At 42.3% G+C, this 21136-nt stretch overlaps 1 protein-coding gene across 11 annotated transcripts; it reads right to left on the bottom strand.

Annotated features, from left to right (window-relative positions):
• Window positions 1-350: 350 nt before the first annotated feature.
• On the bottom strand, window positions 351-20885 carry LOC127359864 (protein NLRC3-like). Of its 11 annotated transcripts, none has more exons than XM_051394170.1 (8): window positions 20748-20885; window positions 19841-20013; window positions 16888-18679; window positions 12659-12835; window positions 11081-11257; window positions 7090-7263; window positions 2483-5483; window positions 351-1791 (listed from the first exon to the last, which is right to left on the bottom strand). In XM_051394170.1, exons 1-7 carry the CDS (start codon window positions 20813-20815, stop codon window positions 5294-5296), a joined length of 2751 nt encoding a protein of 916 aa, XP_051250130.1. In that variant the 5' UTR covers window positions 20816-20885; the 3' UTR covers window positions 351-1791; window positions 2483-5293. The 11 variants fall into 11 exon arrangements, with proteins under 11 accessions (XP_051250130.1, XP_051250128.1, XP_051250129.1 ...); XM_051394168.1 differs by having other exon boundaries at window positions 351-2482; window positions 3438-5483; XM_051394169.1 differs by having other exon boundaries at window positions 3438-5483.
• Between the last annotated feature and the right edge of the window lie 251 nt (window positions 20886-21136).

Below are 21136 nucleotides of genomic sequence, written 5' to 3'. Positions count from 1 at the left end.
GTAAAGGGGAAAAAAGCCATCAAATGTTATTGGCCCCACGCCACAGGGGCCTATAGGCACTGCACGACCTCCCCCCAGAAAACATCATCTTTCTAAAGGCCTTAATGACTATAATGTTATATTAAAATGTTAATGTTGAAACATTTGGGATGCACTAGGCTACCTGTTTCAGCCTCATACATGCCCAATGAAAATGAATGCATTTTAGTATAATGCAAATACATTAAAGAACCATATATGTGTGCTAGTGCTACTGAGCATTAACATGTGTTTCATGGAGTGGAAGATATGATGACTAGTTATAAACCTATAAGTATTGTAATAGTGCAAAAAGTCAAACTTCAGAGGCATGTTTTCAATACTCTTTATTTCAATGTAAATGAACATCCAAGCTTAGCTGCAGGTGATTAATCAAAAAAATCAAACATCATTCCCTCCATCCCACTTTGTGAGAGTGTGTGTGTGTGTGTGTGTGTGTGTGTGTGAGTGTGTGTGTGTGTGTGTGTTAGGATGTACATCCGTTAAAGGAGTCATATTATGCCCTTTTCAGCTTCATAATTGTATTTAGTGGCTCTCCTACAATAGGTTTAGATGTTTTAATGTTCAACAAACACATTATTTTTCTCATACTGCCTACAGCTGAGCTCCTCTTTTCAGCCTCTGTCTGAATCGATCGGTTTCAGCTCCTGTCTCTTTAAGACCCCCCTCCCGAAAAGCCCAGTCTGCTCTGATTGGTCGGCATTATGACGCGGCTCACGCGGATGACGCTCCAGCCCCTCCCCTTCGTTGCCGGCAGGTAGCTCCTCACTGTTACTGAGTTTATAAAATATATATATATATATAAATATTAACCTCTATCTATCACATAATGTTAGTGTTTATACCTTAACTATGAGAACCAACACTGTGTTTTATGTCTTTCCAGGTACAGCAGTGAGCAGTGACCTACAGTCTACACAGCCCAGTGAAGTTAAACATATTATATATTACATAATATTAACAACATTAGTCAAGCAGTTGTTTCTAGTGAAGAAACAGCCAGTAACTGTACCAAAGTAATCAGAGTAATAGTATAATGATTACTGTAACCTCCCATCTTTCCTCTTCTTCATTGTCATCCTCATTTTGGCCACCATCATCCTTTTCTCCATCACCCTCTCCTGCAGGTTCAGGATTGTTGTTCTCGTCAGTCTGCCCATAAACTCTGAAGGCTTGCAGGAAGTTTGATCCGTTGTCAGTTGTAGTGCGAACGATCTTCTCTCTGATATTGAATTCTGTGTGAATATCATTTAGGGCACCAGCCAGGGCAGAAAAAGTGTGTGACCCTCTAAGTTGCTTGCATGCCAAGGCGGCACAGGATCTCTGCTTTGACTGGGGGTTAAACCAGTGCGCAGTGACACCAATGAAACTGCGACGGTGTGCCGTCCAGCAGTCTGTTGTTGTTGCTATGAACTGAACATCACTAAGGGCTGCTTTCAGTTTTCTTTTCATTTCGACTGAAGCCTTTGTGACTTTGTTTCCAACAGTATTGCGTGTCATTACATTTGTATTTGGATGAAGATGTTTCACAAGATCAATGAAGCCCTGTTGCTGAACAATGTGTGGTGGGTGCAAGCCTTGGACAACGAAATTGAGGACTGCTTTATCCACACTGGCCTGGGACACTTTTCGAGTCTCCCACAGCTTGGTTTGTTTGGAAGGTGGGGCCAATGAACCTTCAGTGGATGACTTCCTTTTGAGGACTGCTGAAGTAAGTTGTGTGTACCTCTCTAGACAATTGGGGTGTTTCTTCTGTGGAGAAAATAAATGCACAGGCACTGATTGAGATTCACATTATTTCTCTCAAACCACAAACTCAGACTATCAAGGACTTCCACTGTATTAAATGTCATGCTTGAAGTTCATGAATGAAGGTCAGACTACAAGTTGGGGAGCAGTTTCACTGGTCTATGCTATTATGTTGAGCAGACCAGAATATTGCCACTTAAAGCTGTTTTAGGACCACAAGCAACTGGCATGACTGAACAGTAACATTATTTATGAAATAATCCAATAAAATTCATTTTAAACTTTAAAATGTGGCTGACAGGTGGTGGTTACCACCTAACAAGGAGCCATAGTGCATGCCCCACATAGGCGCATGCACTCTCAGACACAAACAGGATAATGCCAATCCTTAGTAAGACCACGCTTTATCAACCAGCTGTAGACTGTAGACTTGAGCTTTGCACAATTAACTTACATATATTGCGTATAGCAATAATATAAGCTCAGACAACATTTGGTTAAAGTCGAATTTCAAAATTTCCCACCAAACGAACTTGCAACGTTGAATCAAAGTCTATTGCTGCTAGCAAACAAACAATGTCTTGGCATGTACCTACCTAGCCTTAGCAAACATTGAAATTGACCATTAAGACGTAACTAAGTTACTACAATATTTGATCAATAATCGACTGATAATAACAAACTTTCAGCTTACCTCAATATACTTTTTCAAATTAGACAGCGAGTTTTGAAAGCCATTAGCTCATGGTACTTGGGAGCGCAGAGCTTGCAGCACATTCGAAATGAGTTGTTTTTGGATCCAACCATTTCGAAGAATTCGTCCAGGTATGGCCAGGGATGTACAAGAGTTGGCTGGTCTTCCTGGCTAGCAACCTCCTCGCTGGTGCTTGGTTCGGACATTTTCGAAATGGAGCATGTCCGGCAGGGCTGGTGGACGAAGAAGTAGTGACGGCAGCGCGACACTGCAGCTTCAATACGCACTTCAAACCTTGAACTACAACTCCATAGAACCACTGCTTCCAAGCTTGCTTGCGTGTGACGTGATTTGTAACGTGCAGGGGTGATAGATGTAGTGGGAATTCTTCCCAAAGTTGAGAGGTGCTAAGTCTCTGAAGAACTTAAAGCCGGTGTGATAATCAAGTCACTTTAATTCATGCAGCATGGAGAGAAGGTCACGTCGTGAATGTTCTCTCCCGACTTCCAAAATGCTCTCCCTTATATACATTTCAGTGCATCTCATTACATCACAAACAATGAAACCCCCTGTTTGTCTTGCAAATGTTACTCCTGTAAATCCAGGTCTCTCTCACCAAATGGTCCTTCCATCTGTGCCTTCCCCCTGGCTCTTCCTATCATAAAACTCAACCCTTTGACCAGGGGCACATCTGTTTTATTACCCCCAAATCCTGTTTATAATAATAATATAAGCTCAGACAACATTTGGTTAAAGTCGAATTTCAAATCTCACACAGAGCCCACCAAACGAACTTGCAACGTTGAATCATAGCCTATTGCTGCTAGCAAGCAAACCATGTCTTGGCATGTACCTACCTAGCCTTAGCAAACATTGAAATTGACCATTAAGACGTAACTAAGTTACTACAATATTTGATCAATAATCGACTGATAATAACAAACTTTCAGCTTACCTCAATATGCTTTTTCAAATTAGACAGCGAGTTTTTGAAAGCCATTAGCTCATGGTACTTGGGAGCGCAGAGCTTGCAGCACATTCGAAATGAGTTGTTTTTGGATCCAACCATTTCGAAGAATTCGTCCAGGTATGGCCAGGGATGTACAAGAGTTGGCTGGTCTTCCTGGCTAGCAACCTCCTCGCTGGTGCTTGGTTCGGACATTTTCGAAATGGAGCATGTCCGGCAGGGCTGGTGGACGAAGAAGTAGTGACGGCAGCGCGACACTGCAGCTTCAATACGCACTTCAAACCTTGAACTACAACTCCATAGAACCACTGCTTCCAAGCTTGCTTGCGTGTGACGTGATTTGTAACGTGCAGGGGTGATAGATGTAGTGGGAATTCTTCTCAAAGTTGAGAGGTGCTAAGTCTCTGAAGAACTTAAAGCCGGTGTGATAATCAAGTCACTTTAATTCATGCAGCATGGAGAGAAGGTCACGTCGTGAATGTTCTCTCCCGACTTCCAAAATGCTCTCCCTTATATACATTTCAGTGCATCTCATTACATCACAAACAATGAAACCCCCTGTTTGTCTTGCAAATGTTACTCCTGTAAATCCAGGTCTCTCTCACCAAATGGTCCTTCCATCTGTGCCTTCCCCCTGGCTCTTCCTATCATAAAACTCAACCCTTTGACCAGGGGCACATCTGTTTTATTACCCCCAAATCCTGTTTCTTTCCCACATAGATCGCGTACAGACCAATAGTGTGTCGGTGTATGTTGATACTTCTCATCCAATCACAATCAAATTCACTCTATGTTTATAAACGATGAAAACAACCGAAATGAAATACGAGTAACGAGGCTGTTTGGAAAATGTAAGGAGTAGAAAGTAAAAAGTCGGCAGAAAAATAATTACTCCAGAAAAGTATAGATACCCAAAAATTCTACTTAAGGTAACAAAGTTTTTGTACTTTGTTACTTGACACCTCTGTTCATTTAGAACGGAGAACAGACAGTTTCACGTCTCAGTAGCTGTCCTACATCAGGAAGTAATGGACACCCAGCAGCCAATCAGAATGCAGGATTCACACAGACCATGGTATAAGCAGAGCCCGTCTACGGAGAGCCTGGCCTCTCTCTATTAAGTCCCATTGTACCGAATACTGGTTGCAGTTCCAGCAGAGGTCCACTGGGGGCGATCGCCCATCAGTGCAGAATGAATGGGAGCAGATGGAGCTAGACGGCTACTTTTGTCTCTGTCACCTGATTGTGGTTGAGAAATCTCAGATGTGATTGTAGTTTTTAAAGTTCAACATGGGTTATAGGTCGAAAGTTGAATGAACGAGTTCTGATGTCCTTTAGATTTCTTACAGGACGAGTTGTTGTTGCCCATAACGCGCTAGCATTCTGCTAATGAACTCTGATTGGTCAGTGAAGGACTGATTACGACCAGAGATCCTGCTTGATGGCATCGTGGCATCCGAAGCGGGACCACAATGTTAAGGCGGATTTTTTCGCACAATTTCTTTTTTTTAACACAGAAACTTTTTTTGTGTTGCTGGTACTTTTATCTGCCGATCGTTACGTCTGTGTCGTCGATGCCTCGAGAGAAAAGGAAGCACAAAGAGACTCGAGGCTCGCCGTAAAGCGGTATCTCTGGACGTACGATGTGTATGACGTCACTGACATTTTAAAATACTTTTTAAAGAAAATAAGTGACTCTAACAAATCTAACACCCAGCAATGTGTAATTTCTTTGCGTCCCCTTTCGAATGCAACATTCAAATTACTAGACAAAAAATTATATCCTGAGAAAAGTGAATGATGATGATAATGAAAGATATCAGATCTACAACAGTAACAGAGAGTCAGTGAACTGACCTCAGAGTCTCCAGTCTACAGTGTGGACTCTCCAGAAAACCACACAGCAGCTTCACTCCTGAATCCTGCAGGTTGTTGTTGTCACTCAGGTCCAGCTCTCTCAGATGGGAGGGGTTGGACTTCAGAGCTGAGACCAGAGAAGAACAGCTGATCTCTGACAACCTGCAGCGCCTCAATCTGAATAAAGAATAAAAGATGTGAGTTTAGAAGACAATGTTCCTGCTTGAAATCATTCAGTGTTTAATAATCTGTTCAGAGCTGAAGAAGGTTTACAATGTACAAGTTTAAAGAATAAATGATGAAGATAAAATCATTTATAATCCAATCAGATGTGTTCAGGTTTTTAATGTGTAGATCAACACAGAGAGCTAATGCTACGCTACGAGTCAGAGAGCTAATGCTACGCTACGAGTCAGAGAGCTAATGCTATGCTACGAGTCAGAGAGCTAATGCTACGCTACGAGTCAGAGAGCTAATGCTACGCTACGAGACAGAGAGCTAATGCTGCGCTACGAGTCAGAGAGCTAATGCTATGCTACGAGTCAGAGAGCTAATGCTACGCTACAAGTCAGAGAACTAATGCTATGCTACAAGTCAGAGAGCTAATGCTATGCTACGAGTCAGAGAGCTAATGCTGTGCTACATTACAGAGAGCTAATGCTATGCTACGAGTCAGAGAGCTAATGCCATGCTACGAGTCAGAGAGCTAATGCTACGCTACGAGTCAGAGAGCTAATGCTACGCTACGAGAAAGAGAGCTAATGTTACGCTACGAGTCAGAGAGCAAATGCTACGCTACGAGTAAGAGAGCTAATGCTACGCTACGAGTAAGAGAGCTAATGCTACGCTACAAGTCAGAGAGCTAATGCTGTGCTACGAGTCAGAGAGCTAATGCTACGCTAGGACTCAGAGTCAGTGACAAACAGTAAATATAGTGTGACAGAATGTTTAACAAGACTAGCTCGCTATCAGCCAGGTCATTGTCCCCAAATCAATGTGCAGATTTGGACCAACGATAGGACATGTGCACTGACGGCCGCAGCCTGAAGTAGCGAGTTGAACAGCCAATGGGATGTGAGTATCAGTGAGTTCAAAGGGGGGGTCGGGCTGTGGTGTTCAGAGGATGAAGGACGACACTCAGTGCTGTCAGATAGATTTATGAGATATTCACATTCTGTTTGAATTCAGTTGATTTCATTCATTTAGAACGGTGAACAGACAGTTTCACTGGAACATCTCAGTAGCTGTCCTACAGCAGGACGTAATGGACACCCAGCAGCCAATCACAATGCAGGATTCACACAGACCATGGTATAAGGATCAACATCAATTAGGTTGAGTTGTTAATGAAAGATATCAGATCTACAACAGTAACAGAGAGTCAGTGAACTGACCTCAGAGTCTCCAGTCTACAGTGTGGACAGTGCAGCAGCTTCGTATACGGGTCACCAGCTCTACCGACTGAGCTAACCAGGCGCCCAATGAACTTATTTTTATGGATGATTTAAACCACAAGGTGACCTTTAATGTAAAATCCAGAGCTGAAGAGGTTCACAGTGAATTATTCAGTGTAGATTCTTCTTGTTCTATGAAGGTTTTAAATGTGGAGCTCAACATTGCTCTGCCACAGTCAATGGACTAAACCACTGAAGAAGAAAACAGCCTTTAGCATTCAGATACTCAGTGTGGATCAGTATAATATCAGCCTTATGTCTGCACTTTACTGTCAGCACAACTTAACATCACATTCATCTCAGCACAGAAAGAAAACATGGTGTCTGACCTCAGAGTCTCCAGTCTACAGTGTGGACTCTCCAGAAAACCACACAGCAGCTTCACTCCTGAATCCTCCAGGTCGTTGTTACTCAGGTCCAGCTCTCTCAGATGGGAGGGGTTGGACTTCAGAGCTGAGACCAGATAATCACAGCTGATCTCTGACAACCAGCAGCCCCTCAATCTGAATAAAGAATAAAAGATGTGAGTGTAGAAGACAATGTTCCTGCTTACGGAGGGCCTTTCTATAGGTTTTAAGATTATCTTGCCAATTTGAGCGATATTCTGATAATTTGGAAGAGCGCCATTTCCTTTCAGATTTTCTAGCTATTTGCTTTAACTGGCGGGTTTGGTGGTTATACCAAGGTGCTAGTCTCCTATGTTTTAATAATTTCCTTTTTATAGGAGCGATAGAGTCTAATGTTGATCGTAGTGAGCCTGCAGCACTATCGACAAGATTATCAATTTCAGAGGGACTAAAGTCGTTATAGGACTAAATTCAGACATGGCATTGAATTAAACACTGAAGGAATCTCCTCCTTAACTTTAGCTACAGCACTGTCAGATAGACATCTGCTGTAGGAAGTTTTGCCTAATGGCTTATAATCTAATAGTATGAATTCAAAAGTTATTAAATAATGGTCAGATAGGAAAGGATTATGTGGGAAGACTATTAAATGTCCAATATCAATGCCATATGATAAAACAAGGTCAAGAGTGTGATTAAAACAATGAGTTGGTTTATTTACACTCTGACAGAAGCCAATTGAGTCTATTAATGATATAAATGCGTTACTAAGGCTGTCATTGTCAACATCCACATGAATATTAAAATCACCTACAATAATTACTTTATCTGATTTAAGGACTTAACTTGATAGAAACTCTGAAAATTCAGATATAAAATCAGAGTACGGTCCAGGAGCACGGTACACTATAACAAATAGAACTGGCTGCAGTGTTTTCCAGTTTGGGTGAGAAAGACTAAGAACAAGGCTTTCAAATGAATTATAATTTAGTTTAGGTTTAGGGTCCATTAAAACGCTCCAATCATATATAGCTGCTACTCCACCTCCTCGGCCTGTGCCTCGAGGAATGTGAGTATTAATATGACTGGGGGGGTGGATTCATTTAGGCTAACATACTCCTCGTGGGACAACCAGGTCTCAGTAAGACAAAGTAAATCAATATCATAATCTGATATTAATTCATTCACTAAAACAGCTTTAGAGGACAGAGACCTGATATTTAACAGCCCACATTTCATTCTCTTATTTTGTGCTACTGAGGAGTTGGTTTTAATTTTTATTAGATTTTTATGTTGAACTCCTCTTGTTTTTATTTCTTTAAATAGTTTAGGTGGTCGGGGGACAGACACAGTCTCTATGGGGGGTTTGGGTGGGTGACTGTTCTAAAGAAAGAGCAGAGTAGTGTGTAAGACAGCAGCTCTGCTTCCTGGTCCTAACTCTGGACTGTCAGGTTTTAGAGATAAACTTCGCCATATTTCTAGATAAGAGAGCCGCTCCATCCAAAGTGGGATGGATGCCGTCTCTCCTAATCAGACCAGGTTTTCCTCAAAAAGGCTTCCAGTTATCAATGAAGCCCACATCGTTTGCTGGACACCACCTCGACAGCCAGCGGTGGAATGACGACATGCGGCTATACATGTCATCACTGGTCACATTGGGGAGGGGTCCAGAGAAAACTACGGAGTCCGACATTGTCTTAGCATAATTACACACCGACTCCACATTAATCTTAGTGACCTCCGATTGGCGTAAACGGGTGTCGTTACCGCCGACGTGGATAACAATCTTACTGTATTTACGTTTATCTTTAGCCAGCAGTTTTAAATTTGATTCAATGTCGCCCGCTCTGGCCCCAGGGATACATTTAACGATGGCCGCTGGCTTCGCTAACTTCATGTTTCTGACTATGGAGCTGCCAATAACCAGAGTTGGTTCCTCAGCGGGTGTATCGCTGAGTGGGGAAAATGTATTAGAAACATGAATGGGTTGGTGGTGAACTGTGGGCTTCGGTGTTTTAGTCTTCCTTCGCTCAGTCACCCAGACTCCCTGTCTGCCCGGCTGCTCGGGAACTACCGGAGGAACTACTCGAGGAACTACCGGAGGAACTACCGGGTAACTACCGGAGGAACTACTCGAGGAACTACCGGAGGAACTACCGGGGGAACTACCGGAGGAACTACCGGAGGAACTACCGGGGAACTACTCGAGGAACTACCGGAGGAACTACCGGGGAACTACCGGAGGAACTACCGGAGGAACTACCGGAGGAACTACTCGAGGAACTACCGGAGGAACTACCGGGGTAACTACCGGAGGAACTACTCGAGGAACTACCGGAGGAACTACCGGGGGAACTACCGGAGGAACTACCGGAGGAACTACCGGGGGAACTACTGGAGGAACTACCGGGGAACTACCGGAGGAACTACCGGGGGTAACTACCGGAGGAACTACCGGGGGATCTACCGGAGGAACTACTGGAGGAACTACCGGAGGAACTACCGGAGGAACTACCGGAGGAACTACCGGGGGAACTACCGGAGGAACTACCGGGGGATCTACAGAGCTAACAGAAGCTACCTTCGGTCGGACCGCACCGGCTACCGGGGGCTGGCTAACTATAGCGGCTAAAGATATCTCAGTGGTGCGGTGCCGTTCCTCTAACTCACTGAGCCTCGCCTCCAGCGCAGTAAATAAACTACATTTAATACAAGAACCATTATCATTAAAGGAGGCAGAGGAATAACTGAACATCTGACACACTGAGCAGGACAGAGGAGAGGGAGAAGCTAACTGCTAATGCTAATGAAGCTAGCGTGTATGAAAAACTTTGAAAGTCGCTAAAAGAAGGAGAGCTAATGCTATGCTACATTACAGAGAGCTAATGCTATGCTACATTACAGAGAGCTAATGCTATGCTATGAGTCAGAGTGCTAATGCTATGCTACATTACAGAGAGCTAATGCTATGCTACATTACAGAGAGCTAATGCTATGCTACATTACAGAGAGCTAATGCTATGCTACATTACAGAGCTAATGCTATGCTACATTACAGAGCGCTAATGCTATGCTACATTACAGAGAGCTAATGCTATGCTACATTACAGAGAGCTAATGCTATGCTACATTACAGAGAGCTAATGCTATGCTACGAGAAAGAGAGCTAATGTTACGCTACGAGTCAGAGAGCAAATGCTACGCTACGAGTAAGAGAGCTAATGCTACGCTACGAGTAAGAGAGCTAATGCTACGCTACAAGTCAGAGAGCTAATGCTGTGCTACGAGTCAGAGAGCTAATGCTACGCTACATTACAGAGAGCTAATGCTACGCTACGAGACAGAGAGCTAACGCTACGCTACATTACAGAGAGCTAATGCTACGCTACATTACAGAGAGCTAATGCTACAAAGCTTCATAAAATATATTCGTTATTGTCTGACAGTTGAAATAAAGATTTTTTATTTATTCTTTGTGTTAATTAATTTATTTTATTTATTTGTTGAAGTTATTTTTTTGCCTTTATTTGACAGAGAAAGCTGAAGAACAGGAAGGGGGGGTAGAGAGAGGGGATGCAGCAAAGGGCCACAGGTCGGATTTGAACCCGGGCCGCTGCAGCAGCTTCGTATACGGGTCACCAGCTCTACCGACTGAGCTAACCAGGCGCCCAATGAACTTATTTTTATGGATGATTTAAACCACAAGGTGACCTTTAATGTAAAATCCAGAGCTGAAGAGGTTCACAGTGAATTATTCAGTGTAGATTCTTCTTGTTCTATGAAGGTTTTAAATGTGGAGCTCAACATTGCTCTGCCACAGTCAATGGACTAAACCACTGAAGAAGAAAACAGCCTTTAGCATTCAGATACTCAGTGTGGATCAGTATAATATCAGCCTTATGTCTGCACTTTACTGTCAGCACAACTTAACATCACATTCATCTCAGCACAGAAAGAAAACATGGTGTCTGACCTCAGAGTCTCCAGTCTACAGTGTGGACTCTCCAGAAAACCACACAGCAGCTTCACTCCTGAATCCTTCAGGTAGATGTTGTTACTCAGGTCCAGCTCTCTCAGATGGGAGGGGTTGGACTTCAGAGCTGAGACCAGAGAAGAACAGCTGATCTCTGACAACCTGCAGCACCTCAATCTGAATAAAGAATAAAAGATGTGAGTTTAGAAGACAATGTTCCTGCTTGAAATCATTCAGTGTTTAATAATCTGTTCAGAGCTGAAGAAGGTTTACAATGTACAAGTTTATAAAAAGCTTTAGATTAGTGTCTATCTGGAAATATCTGGAGTCAAACACATAAAGTCTCAGTGGATCAGCTGTATCTGTTCGGGGAGGGAGGAGTTAATACTAAATACTGTCTCCTCAATAGTTTTATTGCAACCTTCATTGTATTCATGTTCATTTCATAATTCTTTAATTTGTTGTTTTTGTTTGTATTATTTTAATTATTTTCTTTTATTTGTCTTGTATTTTTCATATTTAGTGTTATTGTGTAAATGTGCCTTTAATGTGTCTTAAACACTCGGTATGTACACAGATCATGGGGGTAGAAGTAGATCAATCTGTCGTATGATCTAGTTTCTTTTTATTTACTTTCATTATGATTTTATTTGTATTGATTTTCAATATACATCTGTTATCTGTTATTAAATGTACATGTTGTGTCACTTTGAATGGAAACAATAACAAGCACAGTTACAATAGGTCCAGTGTGGAGGTTCTTCCAGAAACCGCTTTGTGGGATTTGGGGTTCAGTTTTGAACTATTTATTTTCATTCACTGATGGAGAATAAAACACGTTTCTGTTTCATTCAAATGAGGGAAAGGTGAAAATGAAACCTTTAAGAGAGAATCAACCACTGTTGAATGATTAATGTGATATTAAATATGTTTTAAATATGAAGCTCAGCAAGATGCTCATTGTGAATCAGCATCAAATCTATGTGGTTGAATCCTCAGTGTGAAATAAAGCTTTAATAGTATTAACTATGGTTTAACTTTAAATATTTCAGTTTCACACTAACAATGTCAGCAGCGTTAATATTTCCAGTGTTATAAAACTTTGTCTCCAGAGTTTGAGAACTGGCAGTGTGTTGAATCAGAGATCACATTACATTCATACGTTTCGTCTGAATGAACAAATGTTTTGGGTGAACGAACTGTACTGAATCACTTCCTCAAACAATCCGTTCTCAGTCAGCTGAGAGCCAACGTGCAGTGATTCACTGACTCACTCAGATGGATCCTCACTCACTGAACGTACTACACACAGTGAACGTGTCCTCAGCCCCGAGTGTTTCACTAAATACTCATTTCATTCTGCAGCACATTGTAGAATAAATCCTACAGTGTTCTGACTAACACCAATCCAGTTTGAGTACAGACGAAATCTGGAGCCAAATCATTCAGACTGACAGACTTTAAACAAGAGCTGTTGTGATTTGTGCTCAGACAAACCCAGAAAGCAAAACAACTGAAGGAGATTTCAAACTTCTGTTATATTTGGTAGATATACACAGAGCAAACACATGAACTGACCTCAGAGTCTCCAGTCTACAGTGTGGACTCTCCAGTCCAGCAGACAGCAGCTTCACTCCTGAATCCTTCAGGTTGTCGTTGTCACTCAGGTCCAGCTCTCTCAGATGGGAGGGGTTGGACTTCAGAGCTGAGGCCACGACTTCACAGTGAGTCTCTGAGAGTCTACAGTTAGAAAGTCTGTGAATACAGAGAATATAACCTTTAAAATAAAATCTGATTGCATTTAGATCACAAGGCAAATAAAGACACACAGAAATCATTCAACATTCATATTTAACACAGCATGTTTAAATGTAAGTTGTAGCCCCTTCATGCCACACACACATAGAACATACACATATTACATTTATATTAGAATAAAATAAACAATACATACAGTTATTAACATATATAACTATAAAGCCAGTAAAGTAGTTCTGCAGTGCATTTTTTAAATGTGGGTCTGGGGGAATGTAAACAGCTACAGAAGCACTCTCTCTCTCTCTCTCTCTCTCTCTCTCTCCCTCTCTCTCTCTCTCTCTCTCTCTCTCTCTCTCTCTCTCTCTCTCTCTCTCTCTCTCTCTCTCTCTCTCTCTCTCTCTCTCTGCCTCTCTCTCTCTCTCTCTCTCTCTCTCTCTCTCTCTCTCTCTCACCCCAACTGGTCGAGACAGACGACCACCCACCTAGAGCCGGAGGATCTGTCCTAGGTTTCTGCCTTTTAACAGGCAGTTTTTCCTTGCCCTTGTCGCCAAGGTCTTGCTCATGGTGGTACTGTTGGGTCTCTGTAAATAATGTTATAAAGCAGGGCTGCCCAATTTGGGGCCCCGATTATTTTTGGCCCGCTGCCCATGCTCGAATTGTTAATACTTTGAACTATTATTATGTGCCAGCAGTCGGAATATCTCTTTTATTATTTATTTATTGTTGCACTTCTTCTCCTGACCACAAATTAACATTGTATTACATTGGGGTTAGGGCGGCGCTGTTGAGCTCCCGTCAGCTCAAATCCGACCGGCCGTGACCACAGGGAGAAGATCTTCGTCTTCTTCTAACGGCGTCGCTTAGCAACCAACAAAAAAGAGTGAGAAGATGCTGTGATGGAGCGCGGGAGGCAGTGGCACTGTGATAAGAGAAAGTTTAAAAACACTTGGGAACATGAGTACTTTTTCACAGAGATTGATTCCGTGGCAGTTTGTTTGATTTGTAAGCAGAGAGTCGGTGTTTTAAAAGAATACAATATCCGTCGCCATCACGAAACGCGGCATTCCCATCAGTTCTCAAAATACACCGGAGAGGAGAGAAAGGTGAAGGCTGGAGACCTGATAGCAAAGCTAACTTCCCAACAACGCACCCTTCTCCAGCCCTCAACTGAACAGGAAAATGCCACTCGGGCAAGTTATCATATTTGCTCCCTCGTTGTCCGAAGCGGACGACCTTTCGCGGTGGGTGATTTTATAAAACAATGTCTGACAGTTGCTGCTGACACCGTGTGCCCAAATCAGACGCGGGCTTTTTCCCACATTAGTTTGTCACGGAACACGGTCACCCGCCGTGTTGAGGATATCAATTGTCCAGAGAGCAGGTCGATTTTCTGCCTTCTCCATCGCATGTGACGAAAGCAGCGATATATCGGACTCAGCTCAGCTGTTAGTCTTTCTGCGAGGAGTGAATGAGGACTTTGAAGTGTGTCAGGAACTCGCGGGCCTTGAAACACTGAAAGGGACAACAAAAGGCACAGATGTTTTTATGGCAGTGCAGCGAGTTATGGATAGGAACAGCTTGAAGTGGGAAAACCTATCAGGTATCACGACAGACGGAGCCCCGGCTATGGTCGGTAAGAGAGCAGGTCTCACTGCACTTGTGTCAGACAAAGTCCGCGAGTTTGGTGGCTCGGTGTTAAAATACCATTGTATTTATTTGTACAATTATATTTCTATTACTTTAAAAATGATTGTTCAAGGCAGTGGAGAGTATAACATTTTGGTCTCATAGAGGCATGTTGTTGAAGGCACAGGCCTGTATTATTATTTTTCTGCTTTCAATAAACAGCAGTGTTGATTTTCCAAATTACTTTGTATGACTGTTTATGCACAGTTATATCATAGGCATATTTAATTTAATGCACTGCAATATGAATGTCTAATTTTGGCCCGTGACCCTCCACCCCGAGCCATTTTTGGCCCTCAACTGAGAAGAATTTGGGCACCCCTGTTATAAAGGGTTCGGTCTAGACCTGCTCTATTTGAAAAGTGTCCTGAGATAACTTCTGTTATGAATTGGCGCTATACAAATAAAACTGAATTGAATTGAACTTTGCCTTCACAAAAAAACATTTAGACATGTCGTAATTATCAGTTACTATCTCGTAATTACAAGGAAAGATGTCGTGATGATGAGATCAGGATCTTTATGAAAAAGTGGACTGGTCCCACATACTGGCCACTGTTTAGCTCAGTGGTACCTGGGGACATGTTGAACAACAATCTGGTTTGAATTTTTAAAATATGCATATTCATATCATGCTCATTCCCCACGAGCAGTAGGAAGCCATTAATGACAAACAATGTGACAGCCTCCAAATCACATACAAGGAGCTGGAAACATGGACCATAGTAACATCATATCATGAGTATCAACAGCTCACATGTCTAATGAACCTCATAATATAGGTACATGTGTTTGTCCATATGCCATGGTAGCTTCATCCACAAATGTAACCTGCATATGTCATCATCAACCACCATTCTTCTCTCCCGCCTTCAGTCCTCCCTCAACATCACCGGTACTGGCCTCTCCTGGCTAAGGTCATATCTCACAAATAGACAACAGTTCATCAATACCAACAACTGCACCTCCTCCACTGCTCCCCTGTCCCAAGGCCTTTAATTAGGCCCTTTAATGTTGTTGTAGATATATATCTATATATAGTTTTTAGGGTGTTGTTTTATTACTTTTATTATCTAACTTATGTGAAATGTCTTTGAGTTCCTAGAAAAGCTCTCTATAAATAAAATGTATTATTGTTATTGTTATTTATTAAAATGCAGTTTTAGTTAAATAACATCAGATTTTATTGGGGGAAACCCCACGGCCACACAAATCATGAAGATAATAATAAATGATAACAGAAACACATTGCACACACTGTAGATGTAACAGAGTTAAAAATGCACTCTATCAATTCTTATTTCCAATTTGTATTTGTCAGTTTTATTTATCATTTAATGATTGTTGAGTATGTGTTCATTTTATCTTAATGAGTTATTTTAATTTACCGCTATTGTTATTATTATTATTAATATTTCCTGCGGAAATTACTTTGCCTTACGTCACCTTTTCTGTACCTCCTAAGCTTCCGTAGCTCCGACTGACCCTCACAGTGGTTGGTTCTGTTATTTTGCCTGTTTAGGAACAGAGGTGCAGAAAAAAGACTAGAAGGAAATTAATGTGCATTACTGTCTTCTGCAGGTATGTGCTTTTCTCTGCTAAATGTGATAATTTTGTTGTCTCTGTTTAGCCATTCGCATTCACACACTGTTTTAATGTGCCCACCAGGGGTCACTGTTTTCCCTTTTTATATATTGTGTCTCATGGTTTTGAGGAGACTTGTTTAAGGTTATGTTTTCCTGTCAATTTGAAAAGCTTTTGGCTAGTAATGTGCACATTGAGTATATGCTGTAATGTTAAATGAATGTATTTGTATGTAATTTGAGAAAAAAAAAAAAGAATGAAATCTGCACAGTGCCGCCGTGAACAGAGGTGCAGAGAAAAGACTAGAAGGAAATGAATGTGCATTACTGTCTTCTGCAGGAGCGAATAAATGCTGAAAAACAAGTAATTGAGCCGTTTCCTTCCATGCCCTACCCACATCCGTTACATATACACTGTAAAAAAGGACATTTCCAGCACAAACTCTTGAGTCCTCAAGTTTGTCTGCTGGATTTGTATCGAACCTCCGTCACCCAAAGAAAGACAGAAGACGATAGAAGATACTAGAAGATGTTCACTGACCTGATAGCTATAAACACAAAAATGATTTCTGTCTTATTCTCGGTGCATTTGAGACATTTGTAGTGTAACACGTGTCTAATGTATTCAATAAGCAGGTTTAATACTAGTTTAGGAAAACTTTTATAGTGTGGAAGTTTTATATTGTGTGTGTGTGTGTGTGTGTGTGTAAAGTGTGTATACTGACTCTAATAGTGATGACTTCAGCATTGCTTTATAATGTTAATCACATCTGGACTTACACAGCCTTTCTGCAGTTCCTCACAGCTGGAATCAGTCTCCGTCGTCCTTCATCTGATGTGTTGTACTTCTTCAGGTTCAACTCATCCAGAACCTCCTCTGACATCTGCAGCATGTAGGCCAGAGCTGAGCAGTGGATCTCAGACAGTTTCATCTCTGATCTGTTCTCTGACTTCAGGAACTCTTGGATCTCCTGATGGACTGAGTGGTCGTTCATCTCCGTCAGACAGTGGAAGATGTTGATGCTTCTGTCAGGAGAGATATTATAACTGTTCATCTTCTTCAGGTTGTTGATGACTCTCTGGATGGTTTCTGGACTGTTGTCTGTCTGACCCAGCAGGCCTCCTAAGAGTCTCTGGTTGGACTCCAGAGAGAGGCCATGAAGGAAGCGAACAAACAGGTCCAGGTGGCCATTTTCACTATTCAGGGATTTCATCATTGCATCCTCCAGGAAGACGTCCAAAGTTGGATTATCATATTTCCCCCCCAGAAAACCCTTCAGTACCTCTGTGTTGCTGTTGGTGTGGCAGTGGAACATGTAGACTGCAGCCAGAAACTCCTGAATGCTCAGATGAACGAAGCAGTAGACTGTTTTCTGGAAGATCACACTCTCTCTTTTGAAGATCTCTGTACAAACTCCTGAGTACACCGAGGCCTCTGTGACATCAAGACCACACTGCTCCAGGTCTTCTTGGTAGAACATGATGTTTCCTTTCTCCAGCTGTTCAAACGCCAGCCTCCCCAGCTTCAGAAGAACCTTCCTGTCAGCCTCCATCAGCTCCTGTGGACTCGTCTCATGTCCCTCATCATACTTCTGCTTCTTCCTCTTTGTCTGAACCAGCAGGAAGTGTGAGTACATGTCAGTCAGGGTCTTGGGCAGCTCTCCTCTCTGGTCTGTAGTCAACATGTGGACCAGAACTGTAGCAGTGATCCAGCAGAAGACTGGGATTAGACACATGATGTGGAGGCTCCTGGAGGTCTTGATGTGTGAGATGATCCTGTTGGACAGATCTTCATCACTAACTCTTCTCCTGAAGTACTCCTCCTTCTGGGCGTCAGTGAAGCCTCGTACTTCTGTTACCCTGTCAACACATTCAGGAGGGATCTGATTGGCTGCTGCAGGTCTGGAAGTGATCCAGACGAGAGCCAAGGGAAGCAGATTCCCCCTGATGAGGTTTGTCAACAGCACGTTGACTGAAGACTTCTGTGTGACGTCAGACACAACCTCATTGTTGTGGAAATCCAGTGAAAGTCTGCTTTCATCCAGGCCGTCAAAGATGAACAAAAGTTTACAGACAGCGAGCTGCTCTGCTGTGACCTTCTGTAATGTTGGATGGAAAACATGGAGCAGCCTGAGAAGACTGTACTGATCATCTTTGATCAGGTTCAGCTCTCTGAACGAAAGCAGAACCACCAGACTGACATCTTGGTTGTTCGAGCCCTCTGCCCAGTCCAGAGTGAACTTCTGCACTGAGAAGGTTTTTCCAACGCCAGCGACGCCGTTCGTCAGAACCACTCTGATGTGTCTCTGTTGGTCAGGTAAGGCTTTAAAGATGTCGTGGCACCTGATTGGAGCGTCATGGAAGGTCTTCTTCTTGGAAGCTGTCTCAAGCTGTCTCACCTCATGTTGGGTATTAACCTCTTCACTCTGTCCCTCTGTGATGTAGAGCTCAGTGTAGATCCTGTTGAGGAGGGTTCCACTTCCTGGTTCATCAGTTCCTTCAGTCACACGTTCACATCTCCTCCTCAGACCGATCTTATGTTCATCTAAAACCTCCTGCAGACCACCATCTGCTGGAAGAGAAGAAGAAATGGGAGACAAAACAAAGAAAATGTGACTCTTCTGATTATTTTCATTGCCAATAAAATAACAATATCAGAATATTTCCAGAATTAAAGGTTATAAAGTCCAGTATTGGGTAAACATCAGAAATGCTCCTTTGTCTCTCAGCCTCTGGCTGTGTGTCGGTGGACTCTCTTCATCAGCTCTTCATCTGAACTGCTCACTGTGGCTGTTCCTTCGTCTCAGGAATGTTTAAACTGATATGAAATATACCAAATAATGCAGAATACGTTATTGAATAGTGAATCTGTGTGAGAATACACTCCATTTCCTGCTTCACAATAAAAGCCTCCCATTGGTTCACTGTCATGTGCAGCAGCAGCAGGAAGTGTTGAGTTTGCATCAGCAGGAAGTTAACAAAGCTCTGACTGATGCTGCGTTCACATGGACTCCAACGGAAAGGCAGGACGGCGAAACCAAATTCACATCACGATATGTTGCTATGGTGATATTATATTGTTTACAAAGAATGGAATAAAACATATTAAATAAAAGTCCTGAAAGCTGAACACAGAGAGACTTTTAGAAACAGATCTTTGTCTCTGGTCTCCAGCACAGACACACACTTTAGAGACAGACGTGGCTTTTGTTTGAGGGAGGAGGATCTCAGGTTGGCCCCTGTTGACCATGATGCTACCATCAGAACCACAACAGCTCGTTTGTTCCTGCTATGAGGCTGCAGTGGAGATGCACGTGTTCACAGTTTGACACAATGTGGCACAAAGACAAAGTAAGCAAACTGTTTGTAAGTTAGAGAAGAAGCAGTCACGAGCAGGACACCAATGTGAGCTGTTGTTGTTGCGTCTCAGGCTGCTGTCTGTCTGTGATAGAACAGTGATGTTACTGCTTTACACAGAGTTTAATAGTTCTCCATCTCCATCTATGCAGACAGAGAACAAACAGCATTCTGACTGCTTAATGCAAAGACAGGGGGCGCTATCATAAAACCAACATGTGTCAATATGTTTCCTCAAAGGAGAACAAGGACAAGAATTGTATGCTGGAGCAGAAAAAACATGCAACTACATTTAAATGTATAAAGGTGTTAAATGGCCGTACTGTATGACACAACTAATGTATTAACACATCAGCAGACAGGTATACAGTCTTACTCTGTCTTGTTCTGGGTCCTTCTCCAGACTGGGGACAGGAGGCGTCTCCTGATGAAGCAGACTGGTACCAGTATGAGGTGATGCACTGTCTGCAGAACCAGAGTCCAGAGCTGGTAGAGACCGGATCCTTCAGGACGTCCCGACACAAAACACAGCAACTCCTCTTCCTCTTTCTGTGAAGACATTTCTTTATAAGTACAATGATTTGTTGACTGTAGTTGAAACATATCAACATGTGTCCACTGACTCTGTGTAGAAGCTCAGATGGTCACAGAGAACAGTAAAAGTCTCGTTACTTTTTAGTTTGAATTCAGCATTCAGTCTGAAATGAAACAATTGTTCCTTTAATTTCAACTCTCCTGCTTTCACAAACACCAATGAACTGCTTTTCCTGTTTGTCTCATTAAACATTTAGTGATCAGCCTGTAGTTAGTTATTAATACAAACTCAACACTTCCTGCAGCTGCTTCACAGTAAAAGTCCTCCATTAAAGAGAGCTCATTATGTCCGTCACTGTTTCAGACCTGCCAACCTTGGCTCAATATCAGGGCTGCCCCCTAATAGTCCACTTAACTGTTAGTCGCTGAGAACAATCTTAGTATTTGATGACAAAGTCCTTAAAGAAGCTCTAAATACACAAACTGCTGCTACTGTGGATCATTAGGAGGTTTCAAAGTTTGTATCAGTGCTCTTAGATTAGATTACAGCTTTCCTAGTGACTGACAGCTGTCACAGAGACTGAGAGGAAGATGGACGAGTGATTTCTCTTTGTGTGTCACAACAGTTTAGTTAGTAAATACATTTTAGCAGAAAGTTTAATATATAAACACAAAATCAACAGAAAGCATGCATGAGCAGAGGAAACTGAAAATGAGTCATATAAATGAGTTTGTATCAGTTCTCTTACTTTGAGTCTGAGGGTCCAGGTTCATTACTGAAGTTTAGAGGAGGATCATTGGACCAGTCACTCTTCATAGACAGACAGCTGGATGCTGCAGACTCTGCTCTCCGTCTGTTGGACTGAACTCTGCAAACACCAACATGTTTTCATTCATATTGTTGTTGAGTTCAGCTGTTTTTCACTTTCTATACTGATGATTTCTGTACAGATACACCAACTCAATACAATCTAAAGTATTCTGATGATACAGCTCTAATATCTGTGTTCAGTAACTCAGACAACTCTGGGCTGCACCAACATGACGGGAACAAAGTGGTCGAGTGCAGTGATAACAATGCTCCTGAGATTAACACAAAGAAAAGTGAAGAACTTGTTTTTGGTTCACCGTCTGACTC

Source organism: Dicentrarchus labrax, unplaced genomic scaffold (assembly GCF_905237075.1).
Source record: "Dicentrarchus labrax unplaced genomic scaffold, dlabrax2021, whole genome shotgun sequence".
NCBI lineage: Eukaryota > Metazoa > Chordata > Actinopteri > Moronidae > Dicentrarchus > Dicentrarchus labrax.
The sequence above is the reverse complement of the archived record's forward strand: the minus strand, read 5'-3'. Positions and strand labels throughout refer to the sequence as shown.

Excerpts from the sequence above, each read along its gene's own strand:
- LOC127359864 (XM_051394170.1), bottom strand. The coding sequence starts at position 20,815 with ATGAAGAGTGACTGGTCCAATGATCCTCCTCTAAACTTCAGTAATGAA. Across the intron at positions 12,836-16,887 it reads AGGAACTGCAGAAAGGCTGT|ACTTTCTAACTGTAGACTCT; the intron begins GTAAGTCCAGAT and ends CTGTATTCACAG. Across the intron at positions 5,484-7,089 it reads TGTAGACTGGAGACTCTGAG|ATTGAGGCGCTGCAGGTTGT; the intron begins GTCAGACACCAT and ends TTCTTTATTCAG.